At 44.2% G+C, this 24,801-nt stretch overlaps 2 protein-coding genes across 2 annotated transcripts in view; both read right to left on the reverse strand.

Moving 5' to 3' along the window:
- The window catches only part of LOC146632887 (semaphorin-3D), a 101,687-nt gene extending 96,217 nt beyond the window's left edge, over window positions 1-5,470 (reverse strand). The window contains exon 1 of the mRNA XM_085353610.1: window positions 5,331-5,470. The gene's annotated coding sequence lies outside the window, so the exon portion shown is untranslated. The remainder of the gene's footprint in view (window positions 1-5,330) is intronic.
- A 2,202-nt stretch (window positions 5,471-7,672) lies between these two features.
- LOC146632888 (protein SSUH2 homolog) lies at window positions 7,673-23,847 on the reverse strand. The gene is made up of 12 exons (XM_085354763.1): window positions 23,760-23,847; window positions 13,812-13,907; window positions 13,637-13,721; window positions 13,384-13,513; window positions 11,248-11,308; window positions 10,535-10,659; window positions 10,393-10,455; window positions 10,035-10,114; window positions 9,246-9,338; window positions 9,055-9,160; window positions 8,774-8,881; window positions 7,673-8,674 (listed from the first exon to the last, which is right to left on the reverse strand). The coding sequence occupies exons 1-12, from the start codon at window positions 23,782-23,784 to the stop codon at window positions 8,540-8,542; spliced, it is 1,107 nt and encodes a 368-aa protein (XP_085210889.1). The 5' UTR covers window positions 23,785-23,847; the 3' UTR covers window positions 7,673-8,539.
- Between the last annotated feature and the right edge of the window lie 954 nt (window positions 23,848-24,801).

Below are 24,801 nucleotides of genomic sequence, written 5' to 3' on the forward strand. Positions count from 1 at the left end.
GTGCTGAACACCACGGGGCTGGTTTGGTTTAGGACAGGGGTGGGCAACTCCAGGCCTCGAGGGCCGGTGTCCCTGCAGGCTTTAGATGTGTCCTTGAACCAACACAGCTGATTTAAATGGCTAAATTAGCTCCTGCAGTTCTCCAGAGGCCTGGTAACGAACTAATCATGTGATTCAGGTGTGTTGACCCAAGGTGAGATCTAAAACCTGCAGGACACCGGCCCTCGAGGCCTGGAGTTGTCAGAGGTGAGACAGCACAGGCAAAACTAACCAGGGCGGGGCAGAAAAATATAAAAGAAAGAAAAGTGATAAAGGTGAGGAGAAATGGAAAGTCAGAACTACTACTTTTAAGCAGAACTACAACAGAAAGAAAGAATCCAGCCGGCGCTGCACAGACGTGGAGGCCGCTGCAGAGACAGACGTCAGAAACACCTCGTTAGGACGGCCGGTGACACAAACATCAGGAGCTGCTGGGATTGGCACAAACGAATGAAAACCTGATCAGGGAACTTTATGGGATCATTCCGACTCTTGCTTTGGGAATAATCAAACTACAGCTCAGCGACAAATACAGACATAAAGTGCGGACAGGACTTCGTGCGCGTGGGTCCATGGAGGCCACGTGGTGGGAAGCTTGGACTTCTTTAATAAAGTACAATAAGAGAGAAAAATTCATGTCACTTATTTCATTCATTAGCAGAGCGAGTGCAGCTGGATCAGGGTGTAACACTTCATGTTGCTTTATCATCCGTCTGATTAAGAAATAATATTCCTGCATGACTCGTGTACGTTACACAAGGAGCTGCCCTCTGTCTGCTTTATGATTAATCGCCGCCCCAGTTCTCGTCCACATGAACAGCGACAGGTTCTCGAGTTCCTGGAGCCAAAGATTAAATCTTTAATTTGCTTCTTTTGACACATCGAAGTCAAAACTGCAGAAATATTGAGTTTACTTAAAGCTGAAGTCAGTCTCCAGGTAAATATGACTCATTAAATCACTTTAAATAATAATAAATAACTATAATAATTATGTGTGTGCGCTCACGCTTTGACTGGCACAGACAGACTTTCTAATTTGCAAACACAACTGCACGATAACAAAATGCAAATCTACACAAAGCTTTCATTTGACCTTCGACCTGCTCCGTGCATAAACATCTCATCACCTCCCCCCTCGGGATGAAGACTAACGTGGGCCGTTACAGTGAGTTAGGACTCGAGGGCCGGTGAGTCTGGTTCTTTGAGGCCGAGCCGGGCCGCGGACAAAAGGAGACTTTCCATCACTTTTAATGGAGGAGCTGACATCGCGCGTCGAGTCTGGATGAGCGACGTTGCCTTTTCGCTACGTGGCTCGTAAACTTTTTCCATCCTCAGAGGACACGTTGACGTTATCGCAGGGAAAAATAAGACAGAAGCATCAGGAGTGCTGAGAAATGTGGATGGAAACTCCCTCTTAGTCCCTCAGGTTCTCGGACAATTTAGGAGAAGATAAACTTTATTTAGCCCCCAAATTCCTCTGATACAGCAGCCAAAACATTAAACATAATGTAGCTACAAGTACAGCAAATACACATGTGGATTATCCCACATCTGAGAAACGTCCCACCTGCCTCCCTCGGGAGCAGCCGATTTATTTTGCATACAATAAATTTACTATTTTGTTGAACGAAGCCATGTGAAACATATTACCATGTATATTTTGTATATTTTTGCCTTTCAGGCCCTCAAAGTTGAGCTTTGGCGCTCTTTGACTCTTTAACTCTTTAACTCGAGTCATTTTGCTCCAGCGTTTTTGAGTCCTTTGAACTTTAGACGTTCAGGAGATCCACATGAAACTTTCAGCACCAAAAGTAAAGAACACTTTGCAGGTAATGAGGAGACGTGATATAATGCAGGGAGGAGGACACCTGGTGCAGCTTTGATGAGTTTGTTCCCACCGCAGGCTCAGGAGCACAGACGCTGATACCAAACTGCAGCGAGGCAGCCTCAGTGCAACAGTACACACACCAGCATGTACAAAAGCACACACACACACACACACACACACACCTCTGATGGATCAGAAACTGATTTTCAGCATCAAACACAGAAAGGATCGGAACGCCCGCTTCAACCACGGAAAGCACCGCGCAGCACGGATGCTTTGACAGATTACACCTTCAGTCCAGCAGCAAGAGCGCAGGACGCTGCATCCTGTCACGCCGTGAAAGCAAGAAGATCTGCTCACATGATTCCCAGACGTGGAAAAGTTAGAGGCAACAGAAAGAAGCATCCATGCAGGATGAAACCCTTCATGTGGTTTTCTCATTTCTAAACAGGTTTCTGGAGGAAGGATTATTAATGGTCGTCTTTGTCTCCGCGCGTGTTGGCAGCTACCTGAGGTCAGAGTTCGGCCTCGCCTTTTCGGACTTTTTTCATTTTAATTATGTTTAAAGTTCAACAAACTGTAAGAGAGATAAATTCAGGATATTTGAGGACAGGACAGTCTGGAATAAGTGCTGTTTCAGTTCTGGGTGATGCTGACTCAGCCCCCAGCAGCCTGACATGTGTAACTTTCACTAACCAGCTGCAGGTTGCACTAATACTGTGATTTTCTCCTCTGCTCTCCACGCTGTGCTGTAACGTGCACGGATGACATCTTGCTTTGTCATTCGAGTGCCCGCTGGGATCAGTGCGTCTGCCTGTTTGTCTCTGGATGTTTCTCTGCTGCTCATTTTAAATGTTCCAGACTGACGAAAACAAAAAACTCCAACCACGAGTGAAAGTGAGGCTCTTCCTAAGTGCTGCAGCCCAGCTTTGAACTTCACTGCTCTTTGGCCGGCAGCCATCAGATAAGACTTATCAGGAGCCGTTGTTGATTCAACTCATGGAGCTTGACTCGGCTTTTAAGAACACGAGCAAAAAGCCCGCTGCGTGCTCGCCGATCTCCATCTCTGGGCCAAAACCTGCTGTCAGTTTTCCTCCACGCCTCACGCTGACATGAGCTTTTCCTCGTTTTCTCTCCTTTCACTCAGCAGCCAGCTTGATACAAACAGAGTAAAACCCTCTCCTGACCGAGAGGGAGTCAAGTAGCTTCAACGGGCTCCACTCAGGAGCTTCACAGATTCAGCGAACCTGCAGATTTAAAGGGCTCTTCCTCAAGTTTCCTTTAAATTAAACCAATTAATTTTGCAGAAACAAGTTATTTGTGCTCATTTTTAGGCCACTTAGATTTCTTCCTTCTGAAGTCAAGAGTCTTCACAGTTTAATCCCCCAACTAATCTCAATGTCAGCCTCTTTTAAAAATATGAAGGAGTGAAGGAAATGCATTAAAACACTGGAAACGAGAAGGACACCAAAGCCAGTGCATGTCTTCCTTCAGCCCTGCATCCGTCTCCACCAGCTTTTGTGTTGTTCTGGTCACCTCAGACTCGTGGCCCACAAAAGAAACCCGAACTTGATTTGATTTTTGGGGGATAGTTATTAAACTTTTTCTAGAAAAAAGTCCAAATAGTTTTTTGTCCCCTGATTCTCTCTGTCCCCCTGAAAACTTTGGACAAAGGTCAGCGCTTGCGTCCCATCATCACTGAGGACTTTGGGGGTTTTGAGGTCTCTGCAGGTGACTTACCTGTTGCAGAGCAAAGCCTTGTGATGTTCAGCTTCTTAATTAAGTTCATTAACAGATTATCATGCAGCTGTTTCCTCTTCTGGTCGGTGGTCAGTCTGCATGTTTGCTTAAGGTCCAATGATCGTTGGGTCTATTCGGATTTATTGTTGCTGAGAATTATTCACCTTCAGTTTGATTTGGTTTCAGGACCGACTCCATTGGTATAAATAAGGAATGAATAGGTGACTCAGTAGAATGAGCTGATGACGTCTTATTGTGGAAGCCAGACAAACACCGAGTTTCCACAGCAAAGAGTCCGACGACCAAACGAAGCAGAAAACACTCAAATCAACACATCAGAGAATTTTTGCATTTTAATGCACAAAAAAACAAAATAGTGAACAGATCATTTTCTCTAATCACATCGTTTCAGGACAGAATATAAAAACCAGAAAACTGAAATGTCGCGTTTTCAGTCTGTCACTGACACGCTGCAGGTCATGTGTCACAGAGCGAGCTCCCACGCAGAGCACACAGGTGTCTGATATCTGCACAGCAGCAGCGCTGCAGTTTGAGAGGCGACACAATGACACAAAGCAGCCAGGAAACAACAAACACACACAGAGGACAGGAAGCAGCAGCCCCACGGTCACACTGTACAGCAGAGGAGGGGGTGAAGTCCATAACAGGAAAGGCCGGGACAATGGGGGGAGGTTTACCCACGGCAGAGACACGGAGCCACTGTACCGTCAGATCCTTCTGTGGTTCTGCCTCTAACAGCCTCGGCTGCAGGTGCCTCAAACATGCTCACAGGGCCACTCACAGCTCGAATGTCCATGAAAAACTCCTGTGGGCTCCTTTAGTTTAGCCTTAAAAGCTTCTAACTCAGAGCTGTCACACTCATGTTAATTCATGGACATTAAATGATGTTTTTAAGTGTAAAGAGAAGCTCATTCATATGCAATGAGTCATCCAGCAGGTGGAGAACAGCCTGCTGAGCAGAAATAAGAAGTTTCAACAACATGTCTCAGTTTTTCCACTTTCAGTCTGCAGTAACTCTGCCTCGGGCTTAAAATTCTCTCTTTCTTAGTAAAAATAAAGTGAAGAGTCCATAAATTATGTCTGCAATTTTTACACTTTGCAAAGTCATCCAGAAGACACATAGAACCTGTATGATGGGCTGTAGCTCCTACTCTGCAACCCTCAGTGGCCAAAGCTCCAACAAAGACACAAGACGGGGTGTCCTCGCTGACCATGAAAATTCCCTGGATCCTCCTCAGCTGCCACCAAAATGCCAACAAAACCCTATAAACTTCCCCAGTGACAAAAATACTCTTCCTCTGTGGGCACTAAGGCCACCTCAGGCACCAGCACAACTCCTCCACAGTGCCCAGCCTGAAACCTCCCCATCAAGGATTCCTCACATCACCAGAAGATATTTATATAAGCAGAACTGTACCTTCTAAACGGGTGTCGTTAGTCCTGCCGGGACTGAATGAGATTAAATTAAACCTTTTCATCAGCTTAAAATCTGCTGGAAACTTCCCACAAACCTCCTGAGCGGAGACACGGGAGGATGAGTCTCCTCTTAACACACGTGTCCTCTGTGGACCAAACACGTCACCGATGCATCAGGAATAAATCATAAGAACAGTAAAAATTAAAAACACACACTTAAAAAAATCTTTCCTCCTGAGGCAGCAGCAGCACATCCACACGCAGAATGAAACTTTCACAAACTCACCGAGCAGAAGTCTCTCTGTGTGCGTGGATCTGTCTCCGTCTCACTTTATTCCGCTTCCGCAGAGCCGCCGCAGATCCCGGTGGTGATGCAGCGGGTACCGGACGGGTCACCTGAAGGCTTCACACGTTATAAACACACTGAGCGCGTGCGGGCTGGAGGCTGAGCCACTCCTGCACCCTCAACCCACCCGCCCTGAACGTGCTGCCTTCACGTGCAACTCGGAACGTCCGACGTCCACATTTCACAGTGATTGGAGTCTGTGGTTTTTATCTGCCATCCACACTGACGGGCAGCGCCTGAAGGGGTTTAATTACTGATGCACTGAAAACAACGCAACGACACAAGCCAGTAAAAACACAGAGATAAATTCTCAAAACAACCAAAAACACTTTAATATTCTAAAATAAATACGACGCAATATTAATACAAACAGACGCAAACTGACCGGAAAGAAAAGCAAACGGCTTCAAAACTCTAAACAACAAGAAAAGCAATAAAAGTGCAGAACTACATAATGGCAAATCCGGTTTTTAGAAAAGATACTGTTCGAGCTTTAAAATCAAATTAATAACTTGCAATATGCAGCAAAAAGTATTTCTTTCCCAGAATTCAGTTAATATCTGCCACCATGAATCACACCCCTCTGGCTATCACACTAGATTACACAGGGCCAAGGCCCCCGGTCCACGAGCTCAGTCTGAAGAGGCTTTATGAGACAGGAACAATGAGCCCAAGGAGGCCAGTTAGAGGAAAAAATGCAAAATGAGTCAAAAACATTAAGAAAGACTCAAAAACCCAACAAAAAACGGACAGAGACAAACTCAGGGTTTGGTTGAATTAAAAATGATTTGGCGTCAACAAAGAGGGACAACAGACTTAAAGACTTAAAATGACACAAAAATGAAACTTAAAGCCATAAACACTAGTTTAAACACTTAAATATATTATAAATAAATCTCTGCCAGAGTTAAAATATTTTCCAGCACGCATGTCACATTTTTTCACCCGTCAACCTTGGATCGTGGTTTTTCCCACAGCACACGGTGTCAGTAAACACACCTGGGCTGACACGCTGCAGCGCCCTCTTGTGGTGTTATTTTATCAGCACAGAAATAAAAACGACATTTTCTCCAGTTTTATGTTTAGATGTCGGATCTTTATACCTCTCGTGCAGCCGGTTTCCCGCCCTGACGCTTCAAATCTAAAACGGATCAATAAAATGCATCAACGTTTAACCGTTTGTAGCCACGTGATTTTACCTTCAGTTCTTGAGCAGGAATCTGACTCTAAAAATATAAAATACCAAAACATTTATAAATAATTTCAATAAAACATGTTTTTGGATCCAAGCTGGTGGTTTTCTAGTTCAGGGACTGCACAGACACCACAGGGTAACGATAAAAACATTTTTATTTGTGTGATAACTTTACTGCAAACATCGGCAGGTGATTTATAGTTTTTAAAACAATAAAAGATATCAAAATGTTATTTTAGCTGTACACATGAGAGTCTGTAGGGATGTACAAATGTTAAATACAGCATGAGACATGTTTTCTGTGTCACTTCAGGAAAAATGTCCAAACACTGGACGGGTTTTACAGAACAGTCCCTACTAATGACATCATTAGAAATTGACAAGCAGGTTCAAACTGCTTCAGACAGGAAGCTGCATTTTATCATCGCTGGCAGTAAACTGCTGCACTTAATCTTCCAGGAATTTGGCCTGGAGTTCATTTTCTGCCCCGAAGAAGATTCGTCTCTTCTTTTACATGTAGACTTAAAAAAAACAACAACTTTAAGGCAACAGCCGTACGACACACGGGTCGCCTGCTCGACCCGCTGAACCTGCACCAAATCACCTTACAGCTCCAGAAAAATCCTCAACCAGATTAAATTCAATGATGTTTATCCATCAAGCAAAACTTTACACTTTACTATTGAAGTCCATCATTCATATTTATATAACAGCGATTCCATCCCTGTAATTATTCGCCTAACAAGACCTGGACCGTTGGATGGATGATTGGACAGGCTGAAGAAAGGAGGCAGGAAGACCCTGAACCTGAACCGAGCTCAGCTAAAAGACTGAAAACACTCAAAACACCAATAAAGAGACTTAAAGTAGAAGCTAAAAATTACAACAAAGACAAAAAAAATGATGACAAATATGGAAAAATCCAAAGAAAAAAATATGAAAATAACGAGAAACTGAATAAACGTGACTAAATATTTCAACAAGGGTATTGATAATGACAAAAACATAAAAAAAAGATGACCACACACAAAAAAACAGACTGAAATCACAAAGAGACAAAAATATGCAAAAAAACCATCAGAGAAACCAAAACCAATCACAGAGAGACTGAGAGCGAGACACCAAAATGAAACGTCCAGAAAGGTTAAAAATCTTTGGTCATTCGTGTTCTGTGATGTTCTGGGCGGTGCTCCTTCTAACAATGACTTTCAGTATTGATTATTCTGCCAGTTATTTTCTCACTTAATCACTTTTCTTTAAAAACATCACTCAATGAGAATTACCAAGAAAGATCTCGAGTCGAACCTGACGCTGTAAGTGCACTCGTACTAACAGTAACGAGAGTAACAGTGTGGCAACGAGTCTGACTGCATCTGAGACCAAAAGCAGCAACTTCAGGTGTTTAAAGCAGTAAAATGAGGTTCGTGCAGAAAATAAGAGAATAAACCCTGAGCGTGACTGCAGGACGTCTGAAGACTGAACATATAAACAACTAAACTCCAGGTTGTGATCTGACCTGATGATGTACTGAACAAAAGCATTTAGCACTGAATGCCACAAAGAAAGCACCAGCAGCAACAGGAAATAACCAGGTTGGTAAACAGGAAGTAGATGTTAGGGCACACACACACACACACAGTGGGTGGATTATAGCAGATTAGAGAAAGAGGTATAATTCATACTGATTCATGGTTAAAATAACTAACATGCATAACAAAGTTTATCTGCGGATATATGGAAACTTTTCTAGTGAAAATCCATCAACATGTTTAACTGAACCGACACCTGCGACGGCTTTGGGGCCACTTATCTTAAAAGTTTGGCTCCCTGTGATTTGGAGGTGAATCCTGTCAAAAATAAGCTGAGCTTTGATCATAAACAGAGATTCTTAAGTAAACATACAAAACAAAAATGGTTATATGGGTCGTGGGATTAAATATCGATACCGTGCTGCCTACAGGATGGAACATGCAGAGGGATATTTGGAGGTAAACACTTTGTTCTCCAGCCCGTAGACGAAGAAGCTGTAGTCTTTCCCGCTGTAGGTGTAATAGGCATGAGTGAGGGGCACCAGCTCGATGCTCTGACGCTGAGGAGGGAGATCGGACGCTCAGAGTCGACACAGAGCAACAAACCTCAAAGAAGGTGTCTGAGATCGGCCGAGAGGGCCGCGTGCGCGTATCTGTACCTGCTGCAGGATGCGGCTGGTGGCGGTGAAGCGCTCGAGGTGTTCGTTAATCAGTTTTGTTGAAACCTCACAGATCTCCTGATCCGGGAAACCCTGGATAGGATACACCTGGCAGCAGCAGGAAGTCTGTATTATTATAAATGCATTCATATAGTTCATATTCATCCACACGCTGACCAAACATCCAGGTGTGTGGTTGCACTCTCTCCCACAGCAGGACAGAGGAAGCAGCCGGTGTGGATCCAACACACAAATGAAAGAAAGAAAAATAAATGTGTTACCAGCAAACTCTCATCGACGAAGAAAGCGTCTCCCGACACCTTCTCGAACTTCCTGTCAGGAAAGTCGGGCTGGCGGTCGGGAATGAACTCACTGACGTTGTTCTTCCTACACATTTAAAAAATAAACACAAACGGCTGAAGCAGTGATGTCATACGGAGGGCCGTGGGAACATTTTGAGTGATTTTGATACCACGTCACTGTGAGCTGGATGAAATGCAGCAGGTTTTGGCTGCCGAGACAAACGGAGCAGGTCTTGTAGCCGTGGCTGTGGCAGCTCAAACACCTTCAGGAGCGAGAGACCGACAGCAGAGTCAGAGACAGCGTGAAAAACAAAGAGAGCAGAGCTGCAACGGCTGCCTGCAGGCTCCGTGCAGCTCCATCTGTGTGCTCTCCCTGCTCCCGATTCATCATGTCAACTTCATTTAGGGAGGACGATGAAATCACAGGGAGGTCAGACTGTTTGGGTTTGGCCAAAAATCTGTGAACAGGCTTGTTGCATGATCAAGCACCAGGAGGTTCTCCTTCAGACGCCTCGAGATGGTGGACTTTCTTTGGTCCTGTATCCTGCAGGCTCATCCACGGATGCTGCATCGTAGCCACAAACATGACCCTCACCATCCCTTCCCCTCTCTCTCTCAGTTTGTGTCAAAGGCACAGTACACCCTCGGGGAGGCGTGGCCTCCAACGGCCTCCTGACTGCCACACCTCCCATGTATGTTACAGTTATCCCTCCACTGGAGTCCTCAGTTCCTGCTGGACATCTTTCTGTATCAACACTCACTTCCTGCCTGCTCTTCATCATCATCATGTCTCCCCTCAGTCCAGGGAAAGCAGCTCAGACTTTTACAGGTTGACACGAAATCGTGCCTCCGATAAGCAGAGACGTGTGTCGCAGCACAAAGTGCTTTTGTTAGCTGTCCCTGATCATCTGCACATTTTAGTGAGAAAGAGGCAGAAAAGCAGCAGACTGGGCTCTCACCTCTTTCGACCTCTGCCATGACAGGAAGTGCAGTGCTTGTTCCTGATACGACCGCGGCCGTGGCAGAACGTGCAGCGCTTCTGCAGAACGAGAAGAACAGATTAAAAAGATTCATATTCACTGCAAACTATGTTTGATCATTTTAAACTATGATGGATGTGTCTGAACATTCAGAGTTTCTGTTTTATCTTAAGCAGAGATGAACAAACAGAAAATAAGTGAGATAAAAATCAACAACCAGCAGATATTTTTCATGTGTCATAATTCGCAGTTAAAGCTGGAAGCGAATCGTGAACGTTCTCCCATTTCTACTTGTTCTGTTAATTTAATAAAATATGAAACGCTTTAAAAGCCGGACCTGGCCTCGGCCGAAGCAGGCGGTGCAGCGAGTTCTCCCGCAGCCTTTGCACTTGTGACACACCTGGAACACAAATTTGTGTTACTGTGATAAAACAGCAGCTCAGGAAGCTGAAAAAAGACTAAGAGGCGCAGAGCCGCACCTTCACGAACGACGAGTGCGGCACTCGGATCTTCTCCACCTTGTCGGTGTATCTCTGAGGCAGCGACACCGGGATGTCCCACGGCGCGGGGCTCATACCGTACTGAGGACCGTCCACCGTCTGACCTGTTTCACACCAGGACAACATAACTGATGAAGAGTTATCCCGCCTCGTGTGACCGACCGCTCCTCACCCTCAGCCGATTGATCCTGTGTCACCACATTTCTCCACTTTAGATTTTAATCATCAAGTTTGAGCTTTTCTGATGTGTTTTCCCCCCGAATCAATACTTCTGACAGATACAACAGGAGGTGAAACAACAAGATGAAATGATAACAAACTGAAAGTTTTCAGGTTTCTGCTGCTTTCCCACCTCGAGAACTTTTCCCAGGAACTAAGAACCGTTAGAGGAACTCTGTCTGCTTCCAGCACAGGAATCAGGATCGGGAAATTACTCCACCACCTTAAAAAAATCCCTGCATGTAAGAGGAACTGCCTTTAAACAGGAAGAACAGGAACTATAAAGAAACTTGGATTAGGTGAGTAGTCAGCTGCTGCATTACCACCACCTACTGGACTCCAGCAGTTAGTTATACAGCCAGCAGTCGCAGGGTTTCTGCATTTCGCTGGTCTCTTGCCTTTGTATCGTGACAGACGTGGATCTAATCCTGTTGTTCATGCAGGAAACACATCATGTGAGGAATTGTTTTTACCGTTGTAGGGCTCAAACTGCCAGGCGCTGGCTCTGGTCTCGGTGTAGGTCTCCAGTCGATACTGCAGAAAGAAAAGGAGGCAGACTGGAAACACTGGCAGCACTTTGGATTCAAAACCAAGTAAACTGGGTTTTAAAGAGAAACTTAAAAAGCTTTAAAATCATGTTTGCTGTGAGCTGTTAAAGCTGCCGTGGATCCTGGACAAGCTTTGCTTGCTTACATCAAACTCCGTTAAAGTTGAACAGCACCGACTCATTTAACATGGAGCTTTGGTGTTGTTCTTTATTTCCTGTTTCAGAGGCGGACGTTCAATGATCAAAGTTTCTGTGCAGGCACTCTCTGTGAGCCAAAAGCTCAGAGCCAGGAGTTTTTTCTACCCCTGGCTCTGTATGATGTCATCCTAATATGGTCATGTTATCTTAGGTGTACAGCTCCAACCACCTGCTGTTTAAACCTTCTGTTTATGGCAGCCAGCCAATCAGGAGGAGTTGTCTTAAACAGGGAGGAGCTAAAGCAGCTTGTTTCACACAGAAGAGGACCTCAGGGTTCATGCAAAGCTGCTCTAAGCTGAGCAAATAATAAAAACATGAACCTGGAACTGAGCAGAATAGCTCCTCTTTAACTTCCTAGGACCTGGCGTCCACATATGTGGACATCACATTTTGGGTTGTTTAGACCAAAATATTCAGTTTTGCTCTACAAGGGCCTGATGTGCACTTACGAGGATGTTGTACTGTCACTGTTCTATTGAAATTTAAAGCGAATGTCCTCATATGTGGATCCCATTTTTCTCAGAAACAAAAATCAGGTAAAAAAAATAAATCACGTAATTCTTTGCTTTTACATTCATCAGGTTCCAATCAGCCCAAAGAACAAAGCGAAATTAAAAGTGCCATGAAAGAGTTCAGGTCTCAGGAGATTAAACAGAAATGCATTAGGACAGCCATCCCCAACCACCGGGCCACAGGCCGGTACCGAGCTGTGAGAGATAACGTTAACTCGGTTTCCCTGGGTCTTTCCCCGTGTTGTAGTTGTGTGTCTTATTTTGAAAGAAATGTTTACACGTTACCATAGCGACCAGAGAGCATTAAGGGGCAGAGAGGCAGACGTTACTCTCAGTGTTGTTGGTGCATTTCAGGAGGACGCTGCTAATAAAGTTACACAATTACACAGTGAACTCATGTTTATTGTTATATTTACAAAATGCCACAGTTTTTGTCTCGGTCCTATCATTTTATTTTGTTGTATTTATCCGCAAAACCTTAAAGGCCGGTCCATGTCTGACATTAAATCGGTCCGTGGGGACCACTGCATTAGGATACTCTCCCACTATGACAGCTGAGATAACCTCCAGTCGCCCCCAGCAACCATGGATGCATGCATGGATGGATGGATGGATGGATGGATGGGTGGGTGGGTGGGTGGGTGGATGGATGGATGCATGCATGGATGGATGGATGGATGGATGGATGGATGCATGCATGCATGGATGGATGGATGGATGGATGGATGGATGGATGGATGCATGGATGGATGGATGGATGGATGGATGGATGGATGGATGGATGGGTGGATGCATGGATGGGTGGGTGGATGTTACACCTGAGGTCTAAAATTGTCAAGTAGCTCTTACAGAAAAGTTGAGAGCCATCTTCACCACCATGTCTTAAGTATATTAAATGTTTATTATGTTATTTTATGATCATTTTTATTGCATTACTGGCAGACGCTCTTGTATTATTTACACTTATTAGATTTCTACACTCCTCCACCCTTATACTGATATCTAATTACTGAAACACGTGTGGGAGGGGGCACTTAAACTGCTAATTCCAGGAGGTTAACACACGCCATCAGTCACATCTGAACTCTGTTTTTGCTCTGTTGTTCAATTTAATTGAGTCTTATTTCTAAAGCTCCACATCCCAACACAAATCAAAGCCAGACTTTGTTATTCCCCCTTGTTATCAGATGTACCATTTTCATTTCTCTATGGTCAATGATTCATTCTTAAAGGCATCGTTGTTGTTAAACTGTTTTAATGAGTGAAGTTAAAATCATTAGCAGTTTTCTTGCAGATGTCATGTTGGTGTGAGTTAGTTTTGGGAAACATAAAGCCACAGGTATGAGACCTACCCTGTACACTGTGATGGGCTGCAGATCTTTGAAGGTGAGGTTCCTGGCAGGTTTGGAGCTGTAATTCCATTTGGATTCCACAAATTTGAGCAGAGCATCTCTGGCTACATCCTCTGACACCGAAGGGACCCTGGAGAAAAATATCTTTCATCCCACCGGGCCTTCATTTGTTTGTCGAGCGACTATTTTGGCTGAGATAAAGCAAAGAATCATCTGCAAAGCCTTTAATAAAAAGATGACCTGCAGGAGTTACCTGACGTCGGGCACTGATGTGCTTCTGTTTTGTTCAGGTTGGGGATTGTAGGCAGGGGGCGGTGGGTACAGCGGGTTATCGTCATCTGGACAAACGCATGAACAGAAACACAAAAACAAAGGCAATGAAGGTGGTGTTGGTGTACAGAAACCTCAGAGTAGAACAGAAGGCTCACCTCCTCCTTTGAGGCCCTGATATCCATGAATATCATCCAGCCAGCCAGGAGGTGGCGCTGATGGTCCCTCCTCTGGTATGTTTGGATCGAATGTACCTGAAAAGATGGGAAGAAAAGATTGTTTCTGTGGTAAAGTCACAGTTTGAGTAGAAATCATGGAAAAATCAGGTCTGAAAAGTGTCATAAACCTGCATTTTATTTTTTTTTTTGGCCTGTCCCGTTTGGCTCTTTTGCCATCAGAATTGTTGTCTAAAGGCAAAGAAAGATGCCCAACGGATTTACTTTACCAAACTGACCATCCCAGCCTTGCCATAATGGTCCATTTGATTCACCTTTTATTGTTTATTTTATTTTCACTTAATGAATACGGGACAGACTTGACTGGGGGAAAGACAAACAGCTGAGAAGAGGGACGGGGGAGAAGGGCAAAAGACAAAAACCAACAGAATGGGCAGAGAAAAAAAAATGCATATATCAATCACCTGGATCACCTGCTGAGAAAGAAAAAAGAAAGCAAGCAGAAGAGAACAAGAGTAATAGAATAAACAACATCACAATGATATATGGGAATATGACAGTAAATACTAAATGTTAAACATTATTGTGCAGCACATAAGATCAACAGAACACAGTGTGCTTTGAGGTAGGAGCCAAAAAGGGTGTAGTTTGTGGGTGTGATCACCCGTGTGTACACCTGTGAGCATGGACGCGCTTGTTTTTTGTTTTTTTAAAAGGTTCCTTCATGTAATAATCTGCTAGAGGGTGTGGGGGGGCCACAGCCCCGTCCTCCAGGGCATGAAGCAGGTATGGAGGAGATCAAAACTCCAGACATCCAGAGGCCCCCAGAACACAAGAGACCAAGGAAGACCAACAGAGGGGCAGCTGCGCCACTGTCCCAGTAAGAGCTGAGGAGAGTCCCAGATGAGGGCTCACTCAGCAGCCGCGGAGCAGAAGCCGGGGGGGGGGGGTGCAGTGACGCGCCCGTGAGCTCCGCCGGCAGCCAGCTGTGCCTGAGTGACCGAGCCCCAGGCCGAGAGGCCGGGGGCACCCCACCTCCGAAGTGGCCCGAGCGACCCCCAGGCTCCAGGCCCCGATAAGCGGCCGCCAAGGAGTGAGCCGGTGTGTACCTGGACGCCCATCCCCGGACACAAAGAACCACCAACGCACCGATGTCTGAGGGCGTCTGCCACTGGCAGGGGAAGTGGTGGTAGGGGGAGATAGGCCTCCAAACCTTGGAGGGCCTGAGATGTCCCCAGAGAGGTGGCGCCTGACACCCAACCTGACATATAGACACAGACATACAGGCACACACAGATACAAACATCCATTCCCACCCTCATGCTCTCATATGCACTTACTACACACTCAACCAACGTGGAGACAGACATAAAGAGACGTTGTACACACGATCACACTCCCCAAGCGTACTCTACAAACCGGGTCTAGGTGCCCCGGCCCTGCATTTTTTCTAATGGCCAGCAGGGGGCGACTCCTCTGTTGCCATTTTGATACCACATGATATGTCGCATGCCCCACAACGTCAGAGCATGCTCTTAATGAGACGATGGATGGTGTCCTTGCACACCACAAGTGCCAGAAGAGTTCTGTTTCTACTGTGTTCTACTGTTCTCTAGCATGGGACTGATGGTATCAAGTGTTTATTCACCAGGAGCTGCCTGCAGCATTGTTGGTCACAAGCAGGAAGCCAGGACCCAGTGCAGCAGCGTGACCTCGTACAGTGGCCTGTACGAGGCCTGGCCTGTAGACGTCCCTCCATGGATATGCTAACCACCAAACCGCTCGTGCTGAGCGATGTTACAGGCAGCATAACATTCTCCACGGCTTCTCTAAAGCATTTCACGTCTGTCACCTGTGCTCTGGGTGAAGCTGCTCTCATCTCTGAGAAGCACAGTGGCAGACCTGCTAATTCTGGTATTCTATGGCAAAGGCCATTGGGCTCCACAGTGGTGGGCAGCGAGCACAGGGCCTGCTAGAGGACATGAGGCCCTCATGAAGGCTGTTACTGATTCACCCCAGCAGCCTGCTGCAGGTCGTTTTATAGCTCTTGCAGTGTTCATCCTGCTGATGGGTTGAAGGCCTTCTACAACCCCGCCCAGCTCTCCCAGAGTTACTGCCTGTCTCCTGAAAGTCCCGTGGTGGTGATGTTTGAGTTGGGAGGTTTTATGCCAGACATAAATTCTGGTGCCAGTTTACTTCTCTGCTTTGGTGTCTTCAGGTTCTTGATAATTGTGCTCTAACCTGATTAGTCTCACCTGTGTTGTTCTAGTCACACCTGTTTCCAAGCAGTCAGTGAGTTCCTCAAGTGTACGTAGATCGTCAGGGATTGTTTCGGTACACTTCTATTTAAGCCTTTAGAGTTTGCTTCACTGACTGATCACCTGTTAATGATCTAAGCCTGTTTTTGGATTAAAGCTCTGGACTGTGGAGCGCTCGAGTAAAAATAAGCAACATGCTGCGAGGGAGTGGCCAGTGTTTCTGTCCGCGTGGCAGGAAAGGAGGATGCATTCTTTAGCAGAGGCTGTCAGGAAACTGGTCCAGCCTCAGGAAACAGCTCACACGAGCATTATTAAATATCACTATAAATATTTACACACCAACTCATTATTCCACTGCCAGTACATCAGATGGATGCACTTCTATGGTTTTACAGCAAGAGTGTGCACACTGGTGCACTTCTGTCTTTGCAGTCACATTCCTGTTAGAGGCCAGTCTATCACAAACAATTAAAACATTAGAGCGATGCAGTGTTGGGGGAGATTGGCTTCAGGTACCAGTGAGACAGGAAATACTATTCAGAAAGTTCTCTTTGTGAAAGTTCAGGATAAAGAAAGGCTTAAAAATCCTTCACAGAAGTTTATAGGATTTTGTATTGCTCACACCCACAAATGATCCCAGAAAGTTTATTCTGTTCATCTGTTCGTAGAGCCATCGGTGGGAGAACGTGACGAAACGGTCCTGCTAATACATTAAAACTCAAATTTCAGCTGACAGGAAGGAGGACAAAGGCAACGAGGAAGCACAACGTGGAAAACTAATTATTGGGAATATTCCTTCCTTCCCCAAAACATATTGTGAAGTTAGAATAGTCGATAACACAGCAACTCCTCGTGGTCCTTTTCCTTGAGGAAACGTACAGAACTTACAAGCTGAGCTCTGTATTATGAAGTGCTACCAAAAACAGAAGAAAATGTAGAAACAGCTACAAAATCTGTGACTCTGCAGTGATGCTGCAGCTTCACAGAGCAGGTCAGTGAGCCTGCAAAGGCTTTGTGTTGGAGGGCTTCAGTTTAAATCCAGTGAATCTGGAAACGTTTAACAGACTGGGATAATGGGGAAACTGGACACAGGTGTGAAATTGAATAATTGAATAATCAGGCCCCATCTGATCTTAATGACCTTGTAGTACCATATCACCCTATCAGAGCACTTCGCTCTCGCTCTGCAGGCCTACTTGTTGTTCCTAGAGTATTTAAAAGTAGAATGGGAGGCAGAGCCTTCAGTTTTCAGGCCCCTCTTCTGTGGAACCAGCTTCCAGTTTGGATTCAGGAGACAGACACTATCTCTACTTTCAAGATTCAAACTTTCCTTTTTGCTGAAGCATATAGTTAGGGCTGGACCAGGTGACCCTGAATCCTCCCTTACCCATATGGAAAAGATATATTTATAAATCTTATAAAGTTTGTATCTGTCTTGTGTGAAACTTGTATGAAAAGCATACAAGAGTGAAAACAGATATAAGATCCCTTGAAAAATTATATAATGAAACTTGTATGTTTTGGATACTTACTAAAACAATATATGAAAGTAATGAGAAAGTGGCCACTTTCATGAGTAAATCATGTAAGTTTTTACAATTTCTTTTCCATATGGGTAGTTATGCTGCAATAGACGTAGGCTGGATTCCCATGATGCACTGGGTGTTTCTTCTTCACTCCTTTTTTCACTCTGTATGTAATCATTAGTTATTATTACTCTCTGGCTCTCTTCCTGTCTGAACCTCGTGTTCAGACTGCTGCCTGCATCTGTCTCATGTGTAGTCGTGGTTTTTCTCACTATAGAAATTGAATTGTACCAAAAACATCTGAATAACAGAGTTTAGCTGCTTCGGCCCATGAAACGACTGAAACGACTGAGACGCAGCTGTGCCATTTCAACACACAGCTGTGCACATCAGCATTATCTAACAGAAACAAAGGGGCTGATGGGAATAAGTCTCCCTCCTACAGTTTAAGCAAGTTAGGACAAACTAGCAGCTTCACTATGAACACCATCTGAACACAGCCTGGTTTGCTAATCTCTTCCTGGCTTTGAACGGATCACTTTAATTTCTGTCAACACACCGACTCGGGACATCTAGTGATTCCCTTCAGTGTTTGTCTTCACTCTACACAGTTCCTCAGTATCAGTAACCTAAACAGTGCATAAAGCCTCAGGTAGAATCAACTCTGATTCAAAAACAGGTCTCTCTGAATAAACCGTCTCATTTGAACTCAGCACAGAAAACTCTGATTTATTCTCATCAGAAATACATTTGTGCCCTTATTACTGAGCTGACAGCTGTGACTATTAAACAGATTCATGCACATTAGGATATGTGAACTGCACGCTCAGCTAAATGACGCCGCAAAATTAAGGCTCTCGGGCTAAATTTGGCCCACTTTATATTCTTAATTATGGCCACAGCTGTTGACTGTACAGTCACACATGCTGTGTGCAAGATATGGAGCCACAGACGAGCACAGAGATGTGGAAGCGTCACAGCAGCACATCTCAGCTCAAAGTGATGGTTTCACTCTTACAGGTGAACCACACGATCACAGAGCTCTTCCTATTCCTGTCTAAATGTTTTAAAGTCTATCAAACCTTTTAGTCGACTGATTAAGGACTCATGTTGTACATGACACAACTTCATGACACATGCAAAGTTCATTAAATAATGCAGATCAGTAAACTATGAATGTGAATTCTCAGTTTTCTATTGATGGGGGCAGGGATAGCTCAGCAGGTAGAGCGGTCACCCCATGATCAGGAGGTCGGGGGTTTGAATCCCTACACACTGCTCCCCGCTGCGCCTTAGTGGCTGCCCACTGCTTCACTGAGTGAATGGGTCATATGCAGAGAGAGTAATTTTCCCACGGGGAAAATTAATTCAAAAATTCAAAAATTCAAAAATCTCATCAATTAAAGTTGATCTACAGAGAATTACATTTTTATAGGACAACAATAAATCAGCAGAGATATAAACACAGACAAATCTATAAACACGGAGCCAATTAAACATCTGTTTTTCAGATTTATTGTTCACAGCTAAAGTTAGTTTTTATGTCCACGCTGGTATTTGGTAGTATAATAACCAATAATAACCCCCATGAGAAGCACAAATAGCATATTTTTACACAATAGATGCGATTAAACCACTTCCACGGCACCGTGCAGCCATTTAACATGTGCGTCACGATGTCGCCCGACACAAACACTTTGTCAGCAACCCAACAGCTCTGAGTGTTTTTCACGAGCCGGGTTTTCTTCCAGATAAAAATACAGAGGCAGCGAGCTCGTGGCGAGCGGTACACAATACCTCTGGCTGAGGGATAAAAATATCAGCGAGAAGGTGTTTCCCGCCACGAAAAGATCTGGGCTGAGATGGTCTCAGTGTGTGAGAACGCTCTCAGGGAGGGAGGATGGAGGGAGGGTGATGGAGGCAGGAGAGAGAAAAATAAAAATAGAGTCAGAGAGGGGGAGAAGGAATGTGAAAACAAAGCCAACTTATTACTGAGGCTTTAGCTGGACAATGCATCCAAAGCCCCTTCGTCTCCTTTTCTTTCTCTGAAGCTCAGTTTCTAAAAGTCTGCTTTAACTCCAGATCATTTAATTTAATAGACAAATTTACTGTTGACTGGAGCTGCGATGGTTCCTCAGTTAGACCCTTAAAACAGAATTCATTAGCAGCATTTAAATAAATCATTCATTAAGCTCCTCTGATTTTCCCTACTGTCTGTCGTATACGGTTTAAACTGTTACAATGTTGCAGGCCTAAATAATGAGCTCTGGTAATGAACTCTTCAGAGGCGATAAATGCTTTACGCTCCACTTCCAAACGCTCCCAGTGTGACATCGTCCGTCAAAGACACACAGCTGGTCTCAGGGCGACGTTTAACAAACAGTCAATCTGTCTTTGGTGCAGAAACACACACAGAACCAAAAGTAAAGTTACTACATGCTTTATTTGGTGTTTTAATGATCATTTAAATGATCTGAAGCTCGTGTTTATCTTCAGCTATGTGAATACCACACTGCGCGTGCTCACCAGTTCGGCTTGGTTCATTAAAATTTGTTTAGGTTCGTAAATCTGATAAAGTGAAACTGGTTTTGGCAGACAGATGAACTCACTCAGAGTGAGATAAACACCGAGACGTAATCACTGCGCGTCTCGTGACACGGCGCCGCTCAGCGTGGCCTCCTCACACCATCCGACACCTCCCACACACAGATTGAAAGGCTCCATTATTACAGCTCGTTTAATGATGCCTGACCAAGGCTGTGACCAAAACCTTTTGCCTGGTCATATTTTACATGTTGTCACATTGAAGTAGCAGAATGTTAGCCAAACTAGAGACGCAAAACAAGCTTCAAAAACTTGGACGTTTTCTCCAGTTAAATGCCAAAAGCATTCAGTTACTATACTGGCTGTGCAACCTATGCCTTGTTGCCAGACTCCTGGGTAGGTAGGACGTCTTGATAACTGCAGGTCAATAAGCAGCAATAGAGACCATCTGCAACCATCTAACAAGAAAAAACACGTACTCCCCATCCGACTGAAAGTGGTTGCTGGAGGTTGACGTCGGTCACTGTGAAGTACACTGATAAAAAATCACTCGCATCCACTAAGAGACCAGTCAGTGCAAGGGAGGGTTCACCTTCAAAATAAAAGTTTGCCTTTCAAAGCATGTTGGCTACAGCAGCGGTCCCCAACCCCCGGGCCTCGGACCGGTACCGGTCCGTGAGGCGTTTGGTACCGGGCCGCGAGAGTTGAGGCTCAGGTGTGAAATGTATGGTTTTCAGGGTTTTTATCAGTTTTCAGCGTTATTTTGTTATCGTTTTTATCGTTAACTCGGTTTTCCTGGGTCTTTTCACGTGTGTTATGAATAAATCTTATTTTTTTCGGTACCGGTACTAGTTTTATTTTGTTGTATTTATCCGCAACACCTTAAAGGCCGGTCCGTGGAAATATTATCGGGCATAAACCGGTCCGTGGCGCAAAAAAGGTTGGAGACCGCTGGGCTACAGCACAGATGAAAAACCTTTATTTTGAAGGCTCACGTCAGGCTTTTACTATGGCTTGACTAGTAGTTATAACAAGGAGACCAGTTGGGGTCTACACCTCATCACGCCCACCCCTGCTATACATCAAGCTGCAGTCAACAGAAGGTTTCCCCTCATGCTGACCCTACCTTTCTGCTCAGCAACATCAGGTGTGGTGAACAGGTGTGTGCAACCATATTTATCATCTAAAACACACCCATGAGTCACGCCTCAAAACCATGCACCAATACAGAGTGTGCATCTAAACCAGGGGTCCCCGATCCCAGTCCACGAGGGCCGGTGCCCCTGCAGGTTTTAGATCTCACCCTGGGTCAGCACACCTGAATCACATGAGTGATTAGTTCATTACCAGGCCTCTGGAGAACTTCAAGACATGTTAAGAAGGTAATTTATCCATTGAAATCAGCTGTGGTGGAACAAGGACACATCTAAAACCTGCAGGGACACCGGCCCTCGTGGACCCCTGATCTAAACCAACCCTTGTAATCCAAAAACAAGAAAAACTCATATGGCTCCTACAGCTGTGTTGGGCCAACTGGTTACTAAGTACAGTAACTGATGAAGTACAGGTTATATAAATGGGATAACATTCTTCATAACGTACCGTAAACTTCTATCCAGATCAGTAGGAAAGTAATAAAAAAAGATTCATTAGCATGAAAAACGGTGATAATTCATATGTAAACAATGTGTGAGGACAATGTCAAAGCTCATGGCATCACATCCAATATGGCAGACAGGAATGTCCAAACCAAAGAGTCGCCCCCTGCTGGCCATTAGAGAGAAGGCAGGTCCCCGTGACCTTTGCTGCAGTCGTTGGTAGTCACGTAGGAGCAAGAAAAACAACACTTTTTCGATGGTTATAATAATGACAGATCTTTCTTTGTTTTTATGACCATCCTTACATGATTTTTAATTTTAAACCCTTTGATGAAAAGCAGTTTAGTTTCCTAATTTCCTGCATTTACTACATTTATTTTTGTATTTTAGAACTTTCACTTTTGATACTTTGTGTCTTTTTTAACAGTGTTATCATGGATGTATGGTTATGACCACGGGCCCTATACATATGATAACAGTGTCATACTCGTGCAAATAGTTTGATGGCACAACAACATGCGCCAGTAACATTTTATAGCTGCGACACACAGCAACATCAACATCTAATCCAAAACCTAATCTAAAGGTCCATGTGGTAATCTGACACAACAACCTGAAGTAATTAAAAATTAAAATATGACCATATTTATTTTTATTTATTTAATTCTTTAATTTGCCTGACTCCATCTGTCAGCCTGTCCATCATCACTGCGAACAAGAAGGGGCTCAGATCCTGATGTAATCCCAGACACCAAAACATCACAGGTTCACAGTGATGAGCGTTCTGAAACAGAAGTGGTGCTCCCACTGCTTTATGTATTCCAAGGAAGAGGGAGGAAGTTACAAACTGATCATACCACGCTGTTTTGTGCCCTTGGCGTTATCAGCACCTGTAAAGGGAGTTGTCTTCTCCAACTGGAGGCTGAAGTTCATCTAGTTTTAGAACCGTCCACAGAACAGTCTATTACCGTGTCACAACATATTCTAATCTAAAGCACTTAAATACTTTAAATTAGAATAACAGAAACTTTCTGTTTCTGCCCTCTCTCCTACATCTCCATACCTCTGCAGGTATGTTGTATGGACCAACCACCCTTCCACTCTTCTTTTTCTTCATAGCTGCCCTCACTTCCTCCTTATTAATTCAGAGTTTTACTAACACTTCCAAATTTACTATCTTCCCTCCTGATTTTCTTCAACACGCTCAGTCTGTTATCACCCTCACCTGCTGCACATCCTTTCAAGCTCAATCATCTATCGAGCCAATAGATACGAGTCATTTATGGGAGGTTATGGGCTGTCCTTGGGCAGCATTGGACTGTCCGCATCCGTCATTGATGGAGGTGGTGTCAGAAATATGTGCTGCTTGAGCTGCTGATGGACCATCAGTCAGCTGGAGTGAAGCTGGTTGTTCAAACGAAAGCCGCTGTCAGCCATCCTGCTGTGTGTTCTTTTTATCTGAGATCTTTCTTCTCCCGTTGCTGGTTAACTCCACTGTCTCTCACTTCCCTGTTCTGCCCACTTATCAGCCAATCAGCACACAGTGTCATCCATGTCGAGCACCATGTGGTTGGGATTTTGGAGTACAGTAGGGGCGCACCTCTCTACAGACGGACACCAACGCTGCAGCAGAAAGGAAGCCTCTGGCTTTTCCACCTCTCTCCTCCCCAACACTCCCAGTGCTCCTGTTTACTTTTTTCCTGTCCCAGTAAAACTTTTACACGAATCAGACACGATGCATTGTTTTGTTTTGTAATTTGTTTTCTACTTTTATCGCGATAATACTGTAAGATTTGGATTATCGTGAGTTGTCCAAGTACATCTTCAAACCCTGATAATGAGCAGACTGGTGAGTGTGTGTAGTGTGCAGAGGTCCGGGTAATCATGAGCGTTTTGAGCTCTCAGCCTGCAGACGCTCCTGACAACTTTAAAGACCACAAAGAGCTGAAGAGGAGCAGAGCGCTGGAACAAAAGCAGCTCTCTGCTCCCTTTGAACATGCTCACCCACATCTTCTTCTTTCTCGTCCATTCCTCCGCTGCTCACGGTCGTTAAACGTGAATGAAGCGCCTAACAACAAGTCGCGCGCGGTCACGGTAACAATATACCACAACTTCCGGTTACAGTTTTCAAAGAGAAAAGCTTCTGTGTGGGATACAGTGTGTCACGTTTCCTGTGAGGTGTGCGCTCAGTGTGTGAACTACAGCCGGATTTATTAGAGGTGTTTCTTTTCATAATTTCAGTGTTTTTTATTCTGTTTTGACTTTTCTTTAAAGTCGGTTTAGTTTCAGTTAAATTTCATTGTTTCAGTTTAGTTTTTATTGTCTGAACTGTTTAGTTTTAGTTCCGTTTTATTGGCTCCAGTGTCACTTTTAAACTTTGTGGGTTTTATTGTATGGAGAGCATACGTCACAAAATCGTTTTTGGTTATAAAAATGTTTTCCACATCTATCTTTATTTATCTAGTTAGTTTTTTAATAATAGTGATCTGCTGTTTTATATAAAGGCATGAATAACAACACCAGTCAAATCTGTTGAAAATGCTTAAAGTGTTTGATGACTTTGCTCCAAAGGTCTCAAAAAGCCTTTTTAAAGTTCCTTTTCTCATTTTCTACTAAAACTCTCGTCCATCGCGTTCCTGTTGGTTTTACTTCTGTGAGCTTCCGGTCCAGTCTTGGCTGCTCAGGTCTCACTTTACGCTGTCATTTTGTAAACAGGGTGGCCGCGCCCACCAATGATATGCAAACCATTCAGAAATAAATAAATAAAATAGAATAAAAGAGTTTTCCAGAGTTTTCCAACTAGATTATACTTTTTTTGTTGAACTGCACGACATTTTACAGGGATATGAATATGTAGTTTTTACCACATTAAAAACTAAAGTGCAAGTTTTACTTTATTAATTAATACATTTTGAGCCCATGTTTATAAAGCGCTCTAAAATACTGTATATGCAGTATATATGATATAATATTTAATGTGTTTATTATCTTATTATTATTATCAGCTTATTATCATCTGCTGTTTAAACTTTACTAAATCTGACGC

Source organism: Diplotaxodon limnothrissa, linkage group LG5 (genome assembly GCF_057381915.1).
Source record: "Diplotaxodon limnothrissa isolate DT_005_m linkage group LG5, D_limnothrissa_male_GT1.1, whole genome shotgun sequence".
Lineage (NCBI taxonomy): Eukaryota > Metazoa > Chordata > Actinopteri > Cichliformes > Cichlidae > Diplotaxodon > Diplotaxodon limnothrissa.

What these genes read in the sequence shown, in the direction of transcription:
- LOC146632888 (XM_085354763.1), bottom strand. Translation starts at nt 23,784, where the DNA reads ATGGACGAGAAAGAAGAAGATGTGG. An exon ending in ACATCAGTGCCCGACGTCAG is followed by an intron (nt 13,514 to 13,636) that starts GTAACTCCTGCA and finishes ATTTTTCTCCAG; the next exon opens with GGTCCCTTCGGTGTCAGAGG. An exon ending in ATCCAGCTCACAGTGACGTG is followed by an intron (nt 9,161 to 9,245) that starts GTATCAAAATCA and finishes TTAAATGTGTAG; the next exon opens with GAAGAACAACGTCAGTGAGT.